This window comes from Podarcis gaigeae (genome assembly GCF_964106915.1).
Source record: "Podarcis gaigeae genome assembly, chromosome: 11".
Lineage (NCBI taxonomy): Eukaryota > Metazoa > Chordata > Lepidosauria > Squamata > Lacertidae > Podarcis > Podarcis gaigeae.
In genome coordinates, this window is record NC_139687.1 from 17,701,261 (window position 1) to 17,721,365 (window position 20,105).

Below are 20,105 nucleotides of genomic sequence, written 5' to 3' on the forward strand. Positions count from 1 at the left end.
GCGTGACAAGCTGCATCTGGCGAGCCAGCGCAGCACACGGAAACGCCGTTTACCTTCCCGCTAGTAAGCGGTCCCTATTTATCTACTTGCACCCAGGGGTGCTTTTGAACTGCTAGGTTGGCAGGCGCTGGGACCAAACAACGGGAGCGCACCCCACCGCGGGGATTCGAACCGCCGACCTGACAATCGGCAAGTCCTAGGCACTGAGGTTTTACCCACAGCGCCACCCGCGTCCCCCTAGGTTAGATACATTACTGTATATCTGAAGTTGTTAAAAACTAGAGTACCGTCAGTAATTACTTTCAGCTTGGTATTTGAAGTAGCAGCACATGCCACTGCAAGCCTGTATCTGCAATGGAGTCATGAAATATGCCTATTGATTCTTTTCATAGTGGTGTACAGACTTTAGATTAAAAATGTTTAGTGGTAGTGGATATAGGCCAGTTGTCCCTTGTAGTCCCTTATTTTCACAGTTTCAATGCTGTGGAAAAGATAGAAGAGACAAGTAAAAAAACTACCTTTATTTTTTCTTCTTCATCTGTTACATATTTTTAAACAGGGATGTGTTTTATTATTCAGACATTCAGGCAATGTTGATTTCATTAGTTTAGACAGGGAAAAAGCATATAAATGCAAACATTGTTGGCTTAACCTGAACATAACTGCATAACTTACTACTGACCAGTTGTGTGTTGCGAGGACAAGGTCTTCCTTAGCATTAAAGTGGAGTACTTAAAAATATTGCTAAATAGCCATGACTAGATTCTGGTCTTTGCAGTAAACAAACAGGTTTTATTTTATTTTTTTAATCTTCAAGTCCATAATTGGATTATGTGTAAGGAGTTCAGATCATATAAACACTGTACAGGCCAAAGAAACCCTTGAAGATGAAATCGAACAGGTGTATGATAGGATACTGCATGTATTTACAAATATTATGAAGAAAAATTTGGTCAAATACTGCAAAGAAAGTGTTCACATTAGGATGGCTACCTTCTCAGCTCAAATAAAAATTAAAAACTCTCATTGGGAGTTTAAGACATTATCAATAATACAAACAGGTAGAGTGAAAACTTTCGACCAAATAATATAGTCTATGTTTTAATAGGCCAGGTTCAAGCTTGTATACCAAGGATTTACTAAAGTCATTAACAGCAACAGTGACAAACAATGACCAGATCTGCACAATGTGTTCTTATGTGCACCTAATTTCAAGACAATGCACTGCACTTTTGGCTGTTAAGGGAAAAAAATAAATTACAAAACAATCCCTGTAAATGCAATAATGAATCCAAAGGTGTGCATTTATCGATTTTAATACACATTTTGAATGTTACCACAAGATATTAAAAATAAATAAGTATGCCCAAAGGCATGCACTGATAGACAAAGTTATTAAAAGTTAGCTCTAGGAGGCTCTTTTTAAAAGGAAACAAACCATTGAGTTTTGGTCAACAAATCTGTCTAGCCATTTTACTTCCTTTGCTCCATTCTCCACATGATGCTGGCAGCTAAACATGACAAAAGCACACCTCTGTCATTATGGCTTTAAATGAAACAATTGGGGGGGGGCTGCCTTTTCTACTGAACAGTTCACTTGTTCATAATACAGGCACTTCAAGGAGCTATGAGGAAAGTACCTGACCAAGGCTATTAACTGTTTCTTAGTGTCGCAATATTTCACCAAAGCGTAAGAAAGTTCCAGGAACCCCCGGCTGTGATCAGGAACTAAGGGCTAGCATTCATTAAAGGCAGTATTACATCCAATCCATTTCTTTTCTTAAATCAAATAGCAAAATAATTTACAAACAGACCTAAGTTTTGTTACATGGCATATCCAGACCTTCACCTTGAAACTTGTTATTCAGCACTAGCTTTTGATTCATTTTTGTTGAATGTATTCCCCGATTCATGTTCACAGTTATTTCCTTGTAGTGTGTTTTTTCATAACTCCTAAGCATCTTTCTGTTGAAGTTTCAGCCTTTGTGTCGGACATAACTGGAAGCACAACTTGCATTATACAAACATTATTTCTGTACAAGCACTATTGCCACTTCTACTACACTGCATTTCAATTAGAGGCACAACAAAAGCTGAGTTTGAAATCCAGATTTTACCAACAGTGATTCACCTGCTCCCCTAGAAACCACAGCACAGACTTTTGGCATCAGAGGACTCCTTCTCTTGCTTCTGTCTCAGTACCACTGGGCAGTGACTGTACCATGTTTTCTGATAGGATTTAATGGTAACAATTTTGCAAATGCAGTACCTTCAAAGCAATGGGGGAGGGGAAAATCAATGCAAGTGACAAAAGAAATCTTAAAGCAAGACGTATTTCAAATGTTTGGGTAGTTATGCTTTCATGTCCATTGTTCTCTGAAAAATCACCTGCTTTCGGTATGGCATCAGAAAAACCTCAGCACATGCCAGGTTTATGAAATATCTGGTCTTCAGCTAATCACTGCTAATGTTTTCTATGACAGTTTAGTTTTGCTGGAGGAAAGAGCAGCATTTTTTCCCCATTGGTCCAGTATCTTAGTGGTCAAATATATACTCATGTGGACACAGATTTAAAGCTTCCAGAAGAGATGATCCAAACTAAATATGTTGAACCACCAAATCAAAGCAAGTATGAGGACCTTCTCATTGAAATAGGGGTGCCAGAAAAACGTGTGGTCACTAATCACGATATAGCAGATGAGCAAGTAAGTAATTCCCCATGGTCTGCCTTCTTCCAAAGTCATTTGTGACGCTGAATGGTTTTCCTTTTCCTTCGCTTGAAAAAACAGCAGCACCTGCAATTGTGAAATGAAAATGGTCTTACATGCAGAACAAGGCATCTCTGATATAAATATCATGCTAATCTAAATACAGTTAAGAAAATTAAGCCAGTTCAAAGCAGGTTAAGGACAAATCACATCGACTTATAGGGAAATAAGTGTAATAAAGCAGACTTCTAAAACATTTCATCATCTGATATCTATGCAGATGGTGCAATGAAGGTGGTATAGTTATGTGGAATCAACATCTATGAGGGGGAAAATAAGCACAACACAAGACAACAGATCCCTGTACGTTGGTTTCATTAGCTACTAACAAACAGTATATGAACCAGGCATGGCAATGTTTGAACATAAATCTGTAGTCATCAGTGGGCATATTTTGTGTGGCTTTGGGGGATGGTTTATCTGTTGTTATTCTTTAAGCATGTGATGCCATTGAATCTTTTGCTTTTGACATAAGCAACACGGGTCTGAATCAAGAGAACGGCTTGTAGGAATGGCTTTCACTTTTTAAGGTTTTGTTTATATAGTGAAGAATTACTTATATAGCCTCTTTTACCATTTGATAGTGTTAGTGCCATCAGCAAGTGATAAATGTTGACAGTTGCACTATAGCATTATGGGTAGCCAAACAGGAAAGAGAGGTGGTGGATGTTTGGACCAGTTTATTCACTGGTGTCATAACGTTCCATCCAACTGCTCTCAGGTCTTTACAGTGGTGCCTCGCAAGACGAAATTAATCCGTTCCGCGAGTCTCTTCGTCTTGCGGTTTTTTCGTCTTGCGAAGCACGGCTATTAGCGGCTTAGCGGCTATTCACGGCTTAGCGGCTTTAAGAAAAAGGAAACAAACTTGCAAGAACTCGCAAGACGTTTCGTCTTGCGAAGCAAGCTCATAGGGAAATTCGTCTTGCGGAACGACTCAAAAAACGGAAAACTCTTTCGTCCTGCGTGTTTTTCGTCTTGCGAGGTACCACTGTATACAGGACATGGAGCAGAGTCTTTTTTCCCTCCTCTAGCAAAGGAATAGAGCAAGAATGTGTTCCTGCCTTTGTGTAAGCAACCAAGCGGCTTATGAATTAAAGTGTGAAATGTCAAAAGATGAACATTACAGCAAAATCCTGAATGTCTGAGTAAAACTGACACCACTAACTTCTAAAACATTGCAAAATTGGGGATTTCTGCCCCATGTCTGTTCACTATTCTTTAACATCAACATAGAACTATAACTGCACCCTGTAGTGTGCTGCAAAATAAGTCCCAGGATGACAAGCAAAAATCCCCTTTTCCCCTTTCAACAGCCTATATGGACTATGCTACAGAACATGAGACCCAGTTCTAAGTATTAGAGAAAAGGCCACTGAAGACACAGGATGGTCTTAAAAGACACAGGTCATACAACTGATCACACTCTCCCTTACTGAGTGTGAATTCCCTCTGTTCACTTAAACTTGGCAACACCATTAATCAGGGTTCATGCTAACCCCAGTAAGGCCAGCAGAGGAAAAGTGGGAGGCAAATTCACACTCAAGAAAAGCTGCTACCAGCCAGTGTACTCAGTGATGAACAAGAAGGTTCAAAGGGTAAGACAATGTATGATTTGCATACATTACATGATTTGCATACTGCCCTTCATTCGAGGATCACTGGGTGGCTTACAATATAAAAACACAAAAAAGACATACCATCGTAACAAAGAAAAACACCACCCTTCACAGTTTAAAAGGCCATAGACTGTTTAATTAGCTAAAGGCCAGGAAGAGGAATGTTTTTGCCTGGCACCTAAAGATATGTAACAAGGGTGCCAGGAGAGCATCTTTGGGGAGAGTATCCCCTAAAAGAGGAGCCACCACAGAAAATGCCCATTCTCCTGTTGCTGCCCTCCCGATCTCTTGTGGAGAAGGCGCACAAAGAAGGGCCTTATAATATGATGGTTGCAGGATCCAGGATGGTTCATATGAGGAGAGGCAGTCCTAGAGGTATTGTGTTCCTCAGCGGTTTAAGGCTTTCTAGGTCAAAACCAGCACTTTGAATTGGGCCTGGAAACTAATTGGTAGTGCAGTAGGACCAGCAACCTGGCTGCTGAATTCTGCACCAACTAAAGTTTCTGAACTGTCTTCAGGGGCAGCTCCATGTATAACGCATTGCAGTAATCTAACAGAAGTTAAGCTATCCCTGTGTCCAGATAGGGGCGTAGCTGGGGCACTAGGCAAAGCTGATGGAAGGCACTCTGTGCCACTAAGACCACTTGAGCTTCACACGACAGCAATCGATCCAGTACTCCCAAACTGTGTACCAGCTCATTCAGAGGAAGTGTAATCCCATCCATCCAATCTAGGGAACCACTCATTAACAGTGCCTCAGTCTTGTCATGCTAAGATGACAGTCAATTTTGGAAGGCTTGCTTGAATGAAGATATTATGCAAATCCAAAAGTGATTAACTTTGGATATATTAATAGTAGCCCAATTTCTGATTATAGCCAACTGAAAATAGGCTCAACCCCAATCATATCAAAGGGGCTTAATAAAATCTGGGTGATTCTGAGAAGCATAATTCTAAGTATTGTAAATTCAAACATTGTTTAACCTCAGTGGATTTGACTAATCTCTACTTTAAGTGGTTTAGTACTGTGTATTTTTTTCCTGTTTTTTGTGTTTTGTTCTTCTATTTTATTTGTGACTTTGGGTGCATTTTTATTTTATTTGCTAGACCACCTTTGTTATTTCACTAAAAATAATCTAGTGAAATAAAAAAATATGAGGAACAAGGAGGGCACACCAGGTTTGGGATAAGAGTTGAAGAAATTGATGCTAATACATGCATAACACTATCCTTAACATCACCCTGTTTATTTGGACAAATACATATTTCGTAAAACGTTCTAACTGCTTTGTTTGCATTAAAAAGATATTCACACAACTGTAGAATACCAGTTGCAGCCAATGATATGCTCTTAACTATAAATGGTCACTAGAGGGCCTCGCTTTCCCATGTATAACACACAGTTACTATTCTGAGGCATTCTACAATCTATCCCCTTTGAGGCAGAAATTCCAAGTCTGTGAGAAAAGTAGATACATACTCATGACCTGTAACACAGAAGGCGGCATTTATAGTCTACATGAACTTATACTGCCCTAGTTCTAAAGGCTATAAAATGATTTAGGACTTAATTGCTTTGTGCAAACAGTAGTTAACTATTTTCAGGACCTTTCTCACTTAAGGCAAATGCATGCAAAACTAAGCTGCCCTGTGCAATGTCATGGGTCTATAATATAGTTGATTTAACAACTTGTCTGCTCCCCACCTACAAAGTAAAGTGTCAAATCATGCCCAGGCTGAGAGCCAAGGCATGGGAAATGAAATCTCCTTTTCCCTTAACATCTCTATATGTGACCTTTCCCATCATTTACTTTTAAGATGTGCCTGCACTTCAGGATTTTCCAGGTCTATTTTATAGGCTTTTAATTTCTCGTTGCTTACATCAACTTTGGCTTTGGTTGTCTAATTGTTTTCAGGCACTTTTCCTCCTCTCTTAGGCTTACAGTCATCAAGTTCTGCTGGGGTAACTCATCTGTTTCTTGGAAAGCATACTAACCTTTTAAACAACAACAACTACTGAATTTCTATATGCCTGGAAAACATGATTGTTCCAGCCAAATGATGGGGGTGTGGAGATGCAAATATGCATCAAAGAGCTGCAAAATAAAGCCACAAGCCAGGCTTATCTAGATGAGACAGCCTCAAAGTACTGGAAACCCTTAAGTTTGCTGGAGTACAAAAACAGCTCAGGGAGGACTGTGCAGAACACACTGCCTGTTGTAAAGAAGGTGGTCCTAAAAACATGGGGCAGGGAGAATGAAATATTCTGGAAGAGAGCATGGCTGACTGTAAACATGAATAGGAGCACTGCACACTGCAACATTTTATTGGTTTCCCATGCCCCTTTTGTCTCTGATATTCAATTTGGTATTTCCCACACCATTAAATAGCAGGCAGCAAACATTCCACTCCTATTCCTATGCCTCTAAGGGCTGGTCCAGGCCAATTCCCAACAAGGAGGCAATATTTGTAGAGAGCAACAAAAACAGACAGCATAGCTGAGGCTGAAGGGGGAAGGGGGAAGCAGACCCCAGATGCACTCTTGGTGGCAGCTACTGATGCTCTTTTACCAGGCTTGTTGTCATAGTTGCCAAGGGACCAACCTCCTGACATGAACTCTAAGAAATGCCCAACCAGGCTGAATCCCGTTGCCAGGCCTACAATTGATTTTTTAAAAACCCAAAGGGAATTTCACGAAAAACTCCAAAGTATTTAGAATTCCACCTGCAATATATGTTGTGTTTCAAGGTGACTTCCTTTGCAGGTGAACAGAAGTTTAGATACCGATTGTAAACTATGGTAGCTAAATGTTATTTAGAGCTAAGAAAGCCAGTTAACAATTATTTATATTTTCCAAAGGATTCCAAGTGTGGATATTGAAATACTACAGAGACTATGATAACAGGGATAACAGTAGGTTGTTAGTAAGCTTATTTGTCCACCTACAGCAAATGAAGGACACACACGCATACAGAATACTAGAAGGTAGTCCAAGAAATAAAACAAAGAGAGAAACAGATTTAGGAAGCAGAATTTTAAGAAAGGGCTACCCGGGGGGGGGGGGGGGGACCCTGAGAGGATGAAGTGAGAGCATTTGGTCCTATGCCATTTCCTCCTCCTCACATGCAGAGCCACACACCTACGAATCTCCTATTTCCCACGTTTCCTCCCACTTTATCTCATGTAATTACTAATGGGTGGTGGAAAGGTACGGTGACAGACAGACAGGAGCAGGTGACTCAAATCGGTTACCAATCAAACTGCCAAGAAAAGGTCGGATTGAGCTAACAAATAGATGTAAAGATTGGCCAACATCTCCATCCTAATAGAAAAAGCAGCTAACCCACCTACCCAACTCCCTCCCCGATGTAAAGATTGGCCAACATCTCCATCCTAATAGAAAAAGCAGCTAACCCACCTACCCAACTCCCTCCCCTTCCCCACTCTTCTCAGGACCGAGAAATGAAGCAAAGGATAGTAGCTGTCAGGAAGCCATGCTTCCTAGTTCTGTAATATCATTCACCACTTCAAGGAAAAGGGCTACAACGTGGGGAAGGAATGCAGAACATGTGCATTTCTCCAGCATCTCAAAAGAACTCCACCTCACTGCTCAGCCTCGGGGAGAATAAGGATGAAGGACTATAGCTCAGAGTAGCTGTTTTGCATGCAAAACATGCTGGGTTCAATGCTCTGCAAACACTAGGTAGGGCTGGGAGAGATTCCTGCCTGAAACTCTGAGAAGTCACTGGCAGTCAATGTAGACAATATTGAGTTAGATGGACCAATGGCCTGACTCCTATGCTCCTTTCTGGCCTTCAGTTAATCTCTAAACTGGATCAATGCTTCTATAAGATACAGCGAAATTGCCTGGGAGGAGGGAGCTACTTTCATTAGTGAAAAGGAAACTGGTGGCTTAGGCTGTGAGGCTTTGAATCAGGGTGTCTGAATGAAATCAAGGCAATTTAACTCATGATTTGAATCAGCAAGAAGAAGAAGAAAGTATGAAGATTAAGCTTGCTACTGATTCTGCATCAAAACAATGGTGTAAATCTGACCACTAAACCATGTTATTTTACAGTTAGTACTTTTACACTTTTCATTCTTACCACTAGACTTTGCATCCCTTTGCCACACATTGCATTGAAAAGGTTTTATTTGTTTAGCCTAGAGACGGAATGCTTCTAAAATATTCTTATATAGTCTTTCTTATAACCAGCACTTGTTTAATACATTAATGGTGCAATCCCATGCAGATCCATTCAGATCCATTCAGAAGTAAGTGCCACTGAGTTCAGTGGGCTTACTCCAATGTGGTACCCTCTAGAAGTTGTTCGACTGCAACTCCCATTATCCCTGACCACTGGTCATGCTGGTCAGTGATGATGGGACTTGTAGTCCAACATCTTGAGGGCAATATAGTAACATGCACATTCAACAGTTTCACTTCTTTCCAATGTTGCTTAAATTCTGTTTCAGTGCCTTGGCCCAGTCCTACTCTAAAAAAAATATATAGTAAATTCGAATGAAGTGTTCATGGCTGCTAGGTAGTGTTTCTTTTTTCAATCAAGCAGCATAAAAATATGAAATAAATGAAATAGGTAGTGTGGGCAGGTGAAAAAAGAGAACAGAGTTCTGCAGTTTTAACTAAGAAGAGGAATTTTAGAAAGCATAGTTTGCATGACTCCATCACAAATTGAAGTAATGTAAGATAGCTACTGGATGGACTAGAGCAGGGGTAGGCAACCTAAGGCCCGTGGGCCATACGCAGCCCAATCGCCTTCTCAATCCGGCCCATGGACGGTCCAGGAATCAGCGTGTTTTTACATGAGTAGAATGTGTCCTTTTATTTAAAATGCATCTCTGGGTTATTTGTGGGGCCTGCCTGGTGTTTTTACATGAGATGAATGTGCGCTTTTATTTAAAGTGCATCTCTGGGTTATTTGTGGGGCACAGGAATTCGTTGTTGTTTTTTCCCAAAAAATATAGTCCGGCCCACCACATGGTCTAAGGGACGGTGGACCGGCCCCCTGCTGAAAAAGGTTGCTGACCCCTGGACTAGAGCAATTTATGTTAATCAAGATTAAAATGAAATGGATATGGTGGGTAGGCAGATCATAAATAGTCATCGTTTGAGAAATCATCCAAAGGGTTTTTATTTATGTAGAAATGTCTCTTTTCCCCCTCCAAAATGGGAATTTCTCCCTATTGCACTTAGGCAGTAAATAACCTGTCACTCAAGGAACTACCCTTTGCAGTTTGGGAGGGGGTTTTTTTCTAACTCCTCAGTGTTGGTGGGGGTTTTGGAACAATGTGAGAAATTGATGTCTTCCAATCTAACTCTAGGACATAATCATAAACAATATCCAAGGTTATGGAAGGACTATACCTGCCACTGACTCTGCTGGCATTACACCACCTATTTGCACAGGCATTAAAAAAAATTGCTAGCATTAGTTGTTGTTTTAAGAAGTCCTGCTGACTCCATAATGTATTTTTTATGATTGAGCTACCATTAAGTTTGTTTTATCTGTTCTGCACAGCTCTTAGGTCATCTGTACTTTAATTGATTAGTAACCTGCTCTAAAATCTTGCTTTAGGGCTGAATAAAAGTATATTAAATAAACAAATAAGGTGAAGCAAAAGCTGTGGAATGCACATGAATAATTTCCACATGTACACAATAGTTCACAGAGACTTGACATTACACAGTTCAAGAAGAAATGTTCTGTAGTCATTTGCACTTCCCACTACTGTTGACATCAACATGAGCAAGAGCCAGCATGAAGGAACTTCCCACATTCATCCCAGGTTTGTGCAAAGATAAAGCTAGCTGAGAGATCATTTGTACTGAAAAGGGATGACTGCGATACCATACATGATGCATGTAAGGATGTCATCAGTGATAGGATCTTTTCGGTCAGTGCGGCAATGCTTCTTTTGAAATGCATCTTTGCCTGCTCGTTCTGCACTGCATGAAAATTTTTCCTAGGCAGGTGCAAAACTTTCACTTCAAATTGCAGCCAGGGCACACTATTTTTGTGACAAGATTTTGCACAAAGTCTGATTATCATTCCCAGTTCTAAATAGGATATATTATTGGTCCATCCCTCAAAGCGTTTTCTTCTCTGAATTAGATGAACAAAGCAGTATTTTCACTTTTATGATTTATTTTATTTGTCATGACTATTGTGTACCTGACATCATGCTTGTTCTGTAGCTTTACTGAGGCAGGTTTACACAGCTTTCATCAATGTATTTTGGGCTGTTGACCTCTACCAATATATTTATGTTCGCTTGTATATTATTATAGCCCATGTTTAAACAAATACACTGGATTATGTTGTTTTAACCTTAATATGCCTCTAGAAAATGCCCCTATGTCTCCCAGTTGTCTGGTACAAATACCAAACAACAGAGGTTTGACAAGCTCTTCCACCACTTTAGAAAATCTGCCATTTAGTTACAGGGTTAGTAAATCAGTATGATAAAAATTAGCTTTGTGCACAGATTGCATTCAGCAATGAAGTCAGGGAACACGCAAAAGTATGAATTTGAGAAATGCAAATGTACACAGGTTGAGCTATCAGTTAGAAAATAATTACCAATGACTAAACTTTCATAAATATCTGCTATAACTTAGTGGCAATGGTGCTTTAATTGTTTATGATGTTAGCACCTAAAAAAAATAGTCTGCCCTCTTTTAATGGCATACCAATAGGTAAACTACGGCATATAATCATTGACATTAAAACAAAAATTTAGAAGTATTAGATACAAGTACACCAAGATTTGAAAAACAAGCAGAAACAGAAGCAGGCAAAAGTGCTCCTCGATAAGGTAGTAAGTTTCTCATGTTAAAAAAGACCAATAGCAAAAGCCATTAGAATTCATTTGAAATGGTTTTCCAATTATACTTTGCTCTTGAGAGCTCTTTTGTTTTTAAAATGCTCTGGAGCCTTTTTCTGCCTGCCTGCACTTTAGAACTCACCACATGTTCAACACTTTCTGGCAGCTAATACAAAGAAAATACAAAGGGGAAAGAGAATCAGAATGCTATCCATTGTAAAAGTGCTGCATTTTGCATATATAACATAACACCGAAGTTATCAAGAACTGAAACGATATTTTACAGTACAACAAATGCACAAACTTTGCTTCTTTGCTATGCAATTTGCTTTGCAGAATTTTCAATGAGGGCATAATTATACCCTAAAAGTGTCCCATGCTCACATGCAGAGGGGTTCTTTTAGGTATCAATAAAGCCCTATTCCTTTTACCACCTCCACATCACTGGCGTATGAAGATCTTGAGTTATTTGGAGTCAAGAGAAAAGGGTACTTACATGGGTTTATGAAAAGATGCACCCACCTCCAATTTACTGTACTAATCAGGTGGAGGAGGGAAGAAATATGCTCTCCCTAGAGAATAACTGCACTCATTTGCATTCTTTCGGGTAAGTAGTTTTGAGAACTTTCTAAGTTAAAAAGTGACAAATACAAGCAGCGACTGGATCTGAAGCACCTCAGCTCAACACGCATGGTCACATGTACCTTGGGGGGCCCTGTGATTTGGAAAGCTGCATCTAAAGTGCACCATGAATGCCCCTACTGGGTAGTACTATGACACTGCCCATTTTAAGCAACAAAATCCTTCCCGTGTCAAGTATTTGTTCCCTCCAATCTGTCCTATCTTGAGAACCAGGTACTGAAAAACTAAAAGGCTCCTATGCCTTGGAGGTTTTGCATTGTGTGGAAATAACAAAACCTCAATTTTTAACAAGTTTAAATGCAAAACTATTGAAGCAGTTTGTGATTTGCTAGTTAACGTCATGAACTAAAAATAGTGGAAATTACACTTGAAACGACAGACTAACTCACATATTCAGTACCACAATATGTGGTGGTAACATAGTGATTATTTTGTATAAGACAATACGTACTTTGTTTCATCCATTACTTCCACTTCTGTAGGGGCTGTGATGGGTGCATTTGAACGTCCTGCAGTAGGATCATCTGTGTTGAGCTCTCCATTTGTTGAGCTTACAACCTGCAATTAAAAGCATTTCCAAAAATCAGACACTAGTAAATGCCCATATTTGGTGTAATATTTGTTTCACAGCATAAGGAGCTGAAATTAGTATATTAATGGGTTACTTCTAGGTTATAACTATTTTTCCATTCAAGCCTCGTGCATATTTTTACTAAACTTTCTCCAACTGCTTGTAGAAAAACCCATCTACAAAAAAAATTGACTAGTTAAAGGAGAAAAAAGTGAAGTACTACTGTATTTATTTAGCAATAAAGGATTTGCCATTAATTGCAACAGCTACTATTAAAAAGAGAACTATATTGTAATATGTAAAGACAGGTATTCACAAACAGCACATTTTCAGCTGTATAGTATAATAATGAGTAACAGAGGATTACTATGAAGTATAGCTTTAACTTCAAGCATTGGCAACATTCAGCGGCGCCTCCTGTGGCAACTTGGAAATGCCAGCTGAAAACTTTTCTATTCTGCCAGGCCTACGCAGTCAATGGTTTCCTGGTCTTTTTCCTGAACTTTATTGTTTTTTAACTTGTTTTTACTGTTGTAAACTACTCTGATATACTTTTGTGATATAGAAGTATAGAAATATTTTTATAAATGAAATAAATTCTACAAAAGGGAGAATGAAGGCTTGCCCTATGAATGTCCTGTGAAGGGCCATTTTAATGAAGGTGCATGCCCACAAAAACATAATGAATATGATACCAAACACTCTTCAAGCTTTTTCTGCTTCTGAGTATAAAGGTAAAGGTAAAGGTACCCCTGCCCGTACGGGCCAGTCTTGACAGACTCTGGGGTTGTGCGCCCATCTCACTTAAGAGGCCGGGGGCCAGCGCTGTCCGGAGACACTTCCGGGTCACGTGGCCAGCGTGACATCGCTGCTCTGGCGAGCCAGAGCCGCACACGGAAACGCCGTTTACCTTCCCGCTGGTAAGCGGTCCCTATTTATCTACTTGCACCCGGAGGTGCTTTCGAACTGCTAGGTTGGCAGGCGCTGGGACCGAGCAGCGGGAGCGCACCCTGCCGCAGGGATTCGAACCGCCGACCTTTCGATCGGCAAGTCCTAGGCGCTGAGGCTTTAACCCACAGCACCACCTGCGTCCCACGCTTCTGAGTATACTTTCGCCTAAATAAACAAGTGGTGCAATTTCTACCAAAGGCTGGAATTAAACATCACACCATACCAACTTCCTGTGTGTGCAAGAATTTCGCATGCCAGATGGAATGAACTCTTCTCTCCCTTTCTGTGTGCCATTCTCCCACCCCGCCATAGCCAATTTCTAGGGCGCAGCAATGGGCCCCACTGTGAAAGCAGAAGTCCTTTTGCACAAGGCTTCCACTGGCAGGAAACGTTGTGTTAATCCCATTCATAATATCCAAACATCTGCTTTGCTTGCTACATGCCTCATGGTACTACCAAAGATCAGGAAAAAACTTTGGGGGGGTGTATTTCAAGAAATAAAATTGATATAAACCTGACTTGTTCCTTACAAAAACCACAAAGCAACAGCCAGTTTTCAGTCTTGCTGGCTACAGGGGTCTGTTTCACCAACACATTCTGTTGAGGGAATGCTCTTCATGAAACAGTACCCAACAGGACTGAACCTCACCACCCAGATCATCATTAGACATCACCTAGTTGATGGATAGGGAAATGGCAGGTCCAAGATTGGTCTGTGGACCAGCCCTAAAGCAACAGCAAACTGGGAGCCTATAGTAAAGGTAAAGGGACCCCTGATCATTAGGTCCAGTCGCGGACGACTCTGGGGTTGCGGCGTTCATCTCGCTTTACTGGCCGAGGGAGCCGGCGTACAGCTTCTGGGTCATGACTAAGCAGCTTCTGGCGAACCAGAGCAGCGCACGGAAATGCCGTTTACCTTCCCGCCGGAGCGGTACCTATTTATCTCCTTGCACTTTGACGTGCTTTTGAACTGCTAGGTTGGCAGGAACAGGGACCGAGCAATGGGAGCTCATCCCGTTGCGGGGATTCAAACCGCCGACCTTCTGATCGGCAAGTCCTAGGCTCTGTGGTTTAACCCACAGCGCCACCCGCGTCCCACAAGGAAAGAAAATACAAGAAAAGAAAAGCCTATAGGCATGACTAAAATATTTAGAAAAAAACCCAAGTGAAATCTGCCTCTCACAATAAATAAGATGTCTGGATAATTTGCTGGGGGGGGGGAGAACCATTTTTAAAAAGACCTTTTATAAGTGTTTCAAGTTACTGCAACACAAGAACTGTGAAAGAGACAATTCATCAGAGCTATTCAGCTGACATTTTCAGGAACTAAGGCAAACTTTTGTAAAACAGGAATGTAGGAGGCTAGCTAGTGAAACACTAACAATGAACGGTATGTTTCTTCCAGAAATCAAAGCAAGTGAGAAAAATGGACAGTCAGAAGAATTTTCTTTTTTATGTCTCACATTGACAAGTCAAATAGTGTTAGACAACCAACAAATTTCTCTCCACAACTTGAATCATTCATTCTCTTTAATGGAAGCTAAATAGACAGAATAAAACTGAAGACAGATTTCCCAAAGCACCATAACCACACGTTTGAGACTTTCAAAAAACCCTAATCACTACCAACAGATGCTTTGCTATTCTGTACTTACTAAAATGATAGGTAAATGAGATCAGTGAACTATTTTGAATGCATAAGGTCAAGGCTAAAGCTTTCCATTTTAAGATGCTTTCAGGTGCTTTTATAACCGCCGAAGTTAATAATGTATTTTTGAGGCAACAGTACATACGGTCCACCCATTTACAAGAGTGAACACAAAGAACATTTTGCCACACAAGGCTGACCTGCTAGTGATGACGGCAGGTCCTCAGGGCGTAGGAGAAGGGATGTGTTTTGTTTAGAAGTGTACACTTCCATGAAAGCAGCACTAGGTTCCCATTCATAGTTCAAAGAGACAACCTATCTCATTGCTCTAGTACTGGGACCTGACCCTCTCATGCCAACTCTTGTGTATTTGTTTAGCACTAGTAGCAATCAGTACTGCTGATTTAGCACTAGCAGCAATCAGAATGCTCTCTGCCCGATTCATCTGTGCTGCAAAGGAGATTATAAAGAATGGATTTGCTAACAGCCTCTTATGTAGGATCCTAAAAGTTAGCATGTTGAACAAGCAAAAACACAGCACTATAAAAAGGTTACTGAAATCAAGTGGGATAGAACTGCATAGCTATACTCTATTTGCTGGAATATGCTATTTTTTTAGCTGCAAATGGCACAAGCTTCTCCTGTGCTGAAGTTAAACCAGAAGCACATAGGCTGCATGCTATTGGAAAGTAGTCAAGATTAAAGTTTCAGGTGTCACTACTGAATTAGTTTACTTAAAAGTTTTTCTTCCTTTACAGAAAACTTGTATTTGAGATCTCCCACAGGTTACACATTTTTATTTCAATATTATGATTCATAATAGCTATTCACAACCTTAAACTCCAATTTTGGCTATGAACATTTTATTTGGAAACTCAACCCAACCACTCATTTCAGATGTTACATAACGAAAGATAAATACTCCAAGCTCAAACCTAAAATGGTTCAGTTTGTGTGAAGGTAAATTTATTTATTATCCAGGAACCCAAGAATACCAAAGAAGTTCACAAGGTGAGCTTTTGCAAACATAAGCAGCAAGCCCAACAAGATGTTAAATTTATGGGCTTAATTCTTTGTATGCTTTGTAGAAGGATCCTGTAGCAGTTTCTGGTAGTTGTAGTCAGGAATTGGAAACATCTAAGCCATTCAGGAACCTTCTTCAAAGCTCACAGCAACAGAACAGGACTTAAAATATTTCAATAAGTCATATCCAAGGACATCTCCTTTTGTAATTTACTACCTAATTTGAGATGCTCCGAAAAATACAAACCATCATGATTCAACACGGAATAAGGAGTGAATGGGATATGTTTTTAATTATTTGCTAGATTTATATTCCAGCTTGCCATAAAAAAATGTCCATGGCAGCTAGAACTGAAAACTAAACAAGAACTTAAACCTAGACTTATTGCATTGCACCTACATATTTCAATGATTCTGATGTAGTCACATATCAGTCATGGCACCATGACTGGACTAATTTCTATAGACAACCGCTATAAAACTCCAAGCATGTATGGGAAAACTCACCAATTCACTGCACAAGCACACAAAATCCTGACCAAACGAATATCTTGAAGAATAGTGCTTATAACACATTTATATTACCAAATCACTTATAGGAAGATCTGCCACAAAATATTGCAGAAACTTCAAGATTAGCAACTTGCAATTTGTTCCTTTTCCATTAAAGCAGGTCATGGAGGTGTCAGACGACAGTGACAGTCATCTCATTCCCTATAATCACCATTACAACACTAGCTTAGTTCCCACCTTTGTCACTATGACTATAGCAGAGAACCACTTAACAGACTCTACCGAACAAAAGCAATGAGATCTCTATATAAATGCTAAGTCAAAATGATTCATTTGTACTACTGTGAGGAGTGACAATGCTCTCACCAAAATTAACAGCATAAATAAATGGTGGCATTTGGTGTTTTACAATGTCCTTCATGAAGATCAGCAGTGCCTGACAGTTTACCAGTATCAGAAAAATACTCGTGAGTGCACTTGTAAATTACAACAGGCATCCCTTTTCTTTACACGGATGTTCAACTGAGGTTTTTTTTTTTAAAAAAAACCCAATCCTTCCTCTCAACAAGCCAGCTTTGGGATATTATTATTATAGTATTGGATATGATAGTAGGTATTTTGGATTGATAACTGCAATTCCCTCCTGGCAAGGGAAGTGGATCCATTTGGATGGGCAACCCTTAGGGACTGATGGAAACTATTCCTTCTGAGCTTCTTCTCTGGCGTTGTGCAGCCCTAGTGGCTCCTTGGTATTCTGAAGAGCTATGGGATTTGAAGTAAGCTGGATGACTAGAGTGCAAGAGGTGCAAGTCTCACCATGAAGCCAACCAAACGCCCATAATCATGCATACCATGTGGCAGTGCAAACAGCAAAGAAGTCACACTTCACAGCCTGCATTGCATCATCTAGTGGGCAGCAAGTTGAACTATCTTCCATGGTCTGGAGGTTACAGACACACTGGCTGCTGTTAACAGACTGGTGATCATTTCAGTGACCAGAACTGACACTTTTACAAGCACCAAATAATGTTCACTTTGCACTTGCAAATAATAATTCACTTTGGAGCTCCCTGCCCATTGGTATTAGGCAGGTACCCACACTTTAATGTTTTCAGCAACTGCTGAAACCATTTTTGTTTAACTACCATATTTTTCGCTCTATAAGATGCACCAGACCACAAGACACTCCTAGTTTTTGGAGGAGGAAAACAAGAAAAAAAATATTCTGAATCTCAGAAGCCAGAACAGCAAGAGGGATCGCTGCGCAGCGAAAGCAGCGATCCCTCTTGCTGATTTGGCTTCTGGGATAGCTGCACAGCCTGCATTCCCTCCATAAGACGCACACACGTTTCCCCTTACTTTTTAGGAGGGAAAAAGTGAGTCTTATAGAGCAAAAAATACGGTAAGTCGACCAAACATGTAAATGTAACAAATATTTTAATCTGTTGTTTTGTTTTATAATGTGTATTTTAAAAACTGCTCATTTTATACTGGGGGGAAAAATCAGGCTCTCTAATTTTTAACATCTGCTTTTATCATTCATTTTAATGCATATTTTATATTTTATGCAAACTGCTTGGAGGTTTTGATGATTAGATGACAAATATTTTTTCTTAAATAGTCTCTGCCTGCTCACTGTGAACTATTGAATCCCAGTTCTGTCTCAACACCCATAAAAATCGCTCAGTATGGGAAAAGCATTTCGCTTCTATTGTTGTCTCGTACTTGAGACAACAGCATGCTTTAGCTAATCGTGACTATGGCTGGACAAAAATATGTCAGAAAAGTACCTTCTTTCTGTATCAGTGATTTGTAATTATCACAGTGTCATTGAATAATAAAAAGGAAGACCCTCAATTATCCTTGTATAAGCATTAGTGAAACAAAGTACAAGTGTTGGTAGGATTATGGGAACAGAAGATTAACCAGTGGACCAATATGATTGCAATTAAAGAAGCAAGAGCTACTCAGGTCCTTATTTTAGATGGAAGAAAGGGAGAGCAGAATCTTAGAGAGCTTCCCATCTGCCACTCAATTTTCATGAGGAATTGGAAGCCCATTGAAAAGGGTCAGCGGATTTCAATGATTAGCTTTTATGCATACTCATTCTGTATTTACAGTGGTGCCTCGCTAGACGAAAAGAATTCGTTCCGCGATTCTCTTCGTCTAGCGGTTTTGTCGTCTTGCGAAGCAAGCCCATTGACAGCTTAGCGGATTAGCGCTACAGCTGTCAAGCGGCTTCCAGCGATCAGCTGTTAAGCGGCTTATCAGCGGAACAGCTGATAAGCGGCTTAGCGGCTTAAGAAAAGGGCGAAAAAAGCGAAAAAAAACCCGCGGGGGGATGCAAGATTTTTTTCGTCTTGCGAAGCAACCCCATAGGGAAATTCGTTTTGCGAAGCGCCTCCAAAACAGAAAACCCTTTCGTCTAGCGGGTTTTTCGTCTTGCGAGGCGTTCGTCTTGCGGGGCACCACTGTACTGTGAGAAGATTGCTCAATTTTGTCATCAATACCACTAATACGAATTCAATCCCTCTGATATGATGGAGCGATAGATACACTTGCAATGAGAAAAAGCAAGCAGAGTATGGAATCACAAGCTACTTTTGAACATGCACTCCAATTCAGTGAGAGCCTTCCAAGTGGAAGATGTGAAGGAGATGCATGTGTTCAAACCTCAGCACTGAAATACCTTACATCCAGACCCTGAGATAACAAAGGTCACTCCTGCAGCACCCATGTACCACTTAAGAGTTCATTTGTTCTTGTGGCACTAACATATCAGTTACATGAGGAAATGGAAAATGCAGCAGCCAGGCATCCCATTTCCTGGCTGTTTAACAAGAATCACCACTAAAAGAACCAACAGCACTAATAATCTGTTTGTGGTAGAAGGACATCTGCACAAGCATATTAGATATATAATAGCTTACTATACCAAAACCTATTCTTGGTGGCATAAAGCTTCTTTACATACATTGCAGTAGCACAATATTTTGCAGATATTCTACAGTCCAAATTCATTTGGCCCCAATGTTATTTCTATCACTACCACTGAGTGTCATTCCATCTGTCAACTCAGTCAACTATACCAAACACTCCCCCCCCAAAAAAAAAAATTCCAGATGAGTATTTTTCTACAAGCATTTGTAGAAACGAAGTCAATTTTTGTGTGATCTTTTTCAGTATGGATATTATCACAAAAGGAGCGTGGTTACAAACTTGGTTATGAAGTAGAATTTTCAGCAGAAATCTACACACATGGCATGTGTGTGTCCAAAGATATAAGGATGTGGAAATATTCATGCAAATAACAGAAAATACCTGTACCGAGCCACCATGTCTGTCAGCTGCTAGGTGAGCTCTCAAGTGATGGGGATTGGCCTGATGGGGGTCCCAAGCTGCCCTGTGGTCTGTCGACTGCCAGTTATACAATGCATTAAGCATGCATGGAAGAGGAGGAATAAGAACCCAGAACATATTAAACACATCATGCGGCTAATCAGCTGTATTCTACATTAAAATAAAAA

The 20,105-nt window shown here is 40.2% G+C and overlaps 1 protein-coding gene across 9 annotated transcripts in view; it reads right to left on the bottom strand.

Moving 5' to 3' along the window:
• Positions 1-506: 506 nt before the first annotated feature.
• The window catches only part of CSNK1G3 (casein kinase 1 gamma 3), a 51,407-nt gene continuing 31,808 nt past the window's right edge, over positions 507-20,105 (bottom strand). For 2 of the 9 annotated variants that reach the window (XM_083702400.1, XM_083702401.1), the window contains exons 12-15: positions 19,900-19,995; positions 12,324-12,430; positions 11,373-11,396; positions 507-2,795 (exon numbers count right to left, since the gene is read on the bottom strand). In XM_083702400.1, the coding sequence (XP_083558526.1) occupies positions 2,741-2,795; positions 11,373-11,396; positions 12,324-12,430; positions 19,900-19,995 (282 nt within the window). In that variant the 3' untranslated portion in view covers positions 507-2,740. The remainder of the gene's footprint in view (positions 2,796-11,372; positions 11,397-12,323; positions 12,431-19,899; positions 19,996-20,105) is intronic. The other 7 variants (XM_083702403.1, XM_083702404.1, XM_083702406.1 and 4 more) reach the window with 5 other exon arrangements.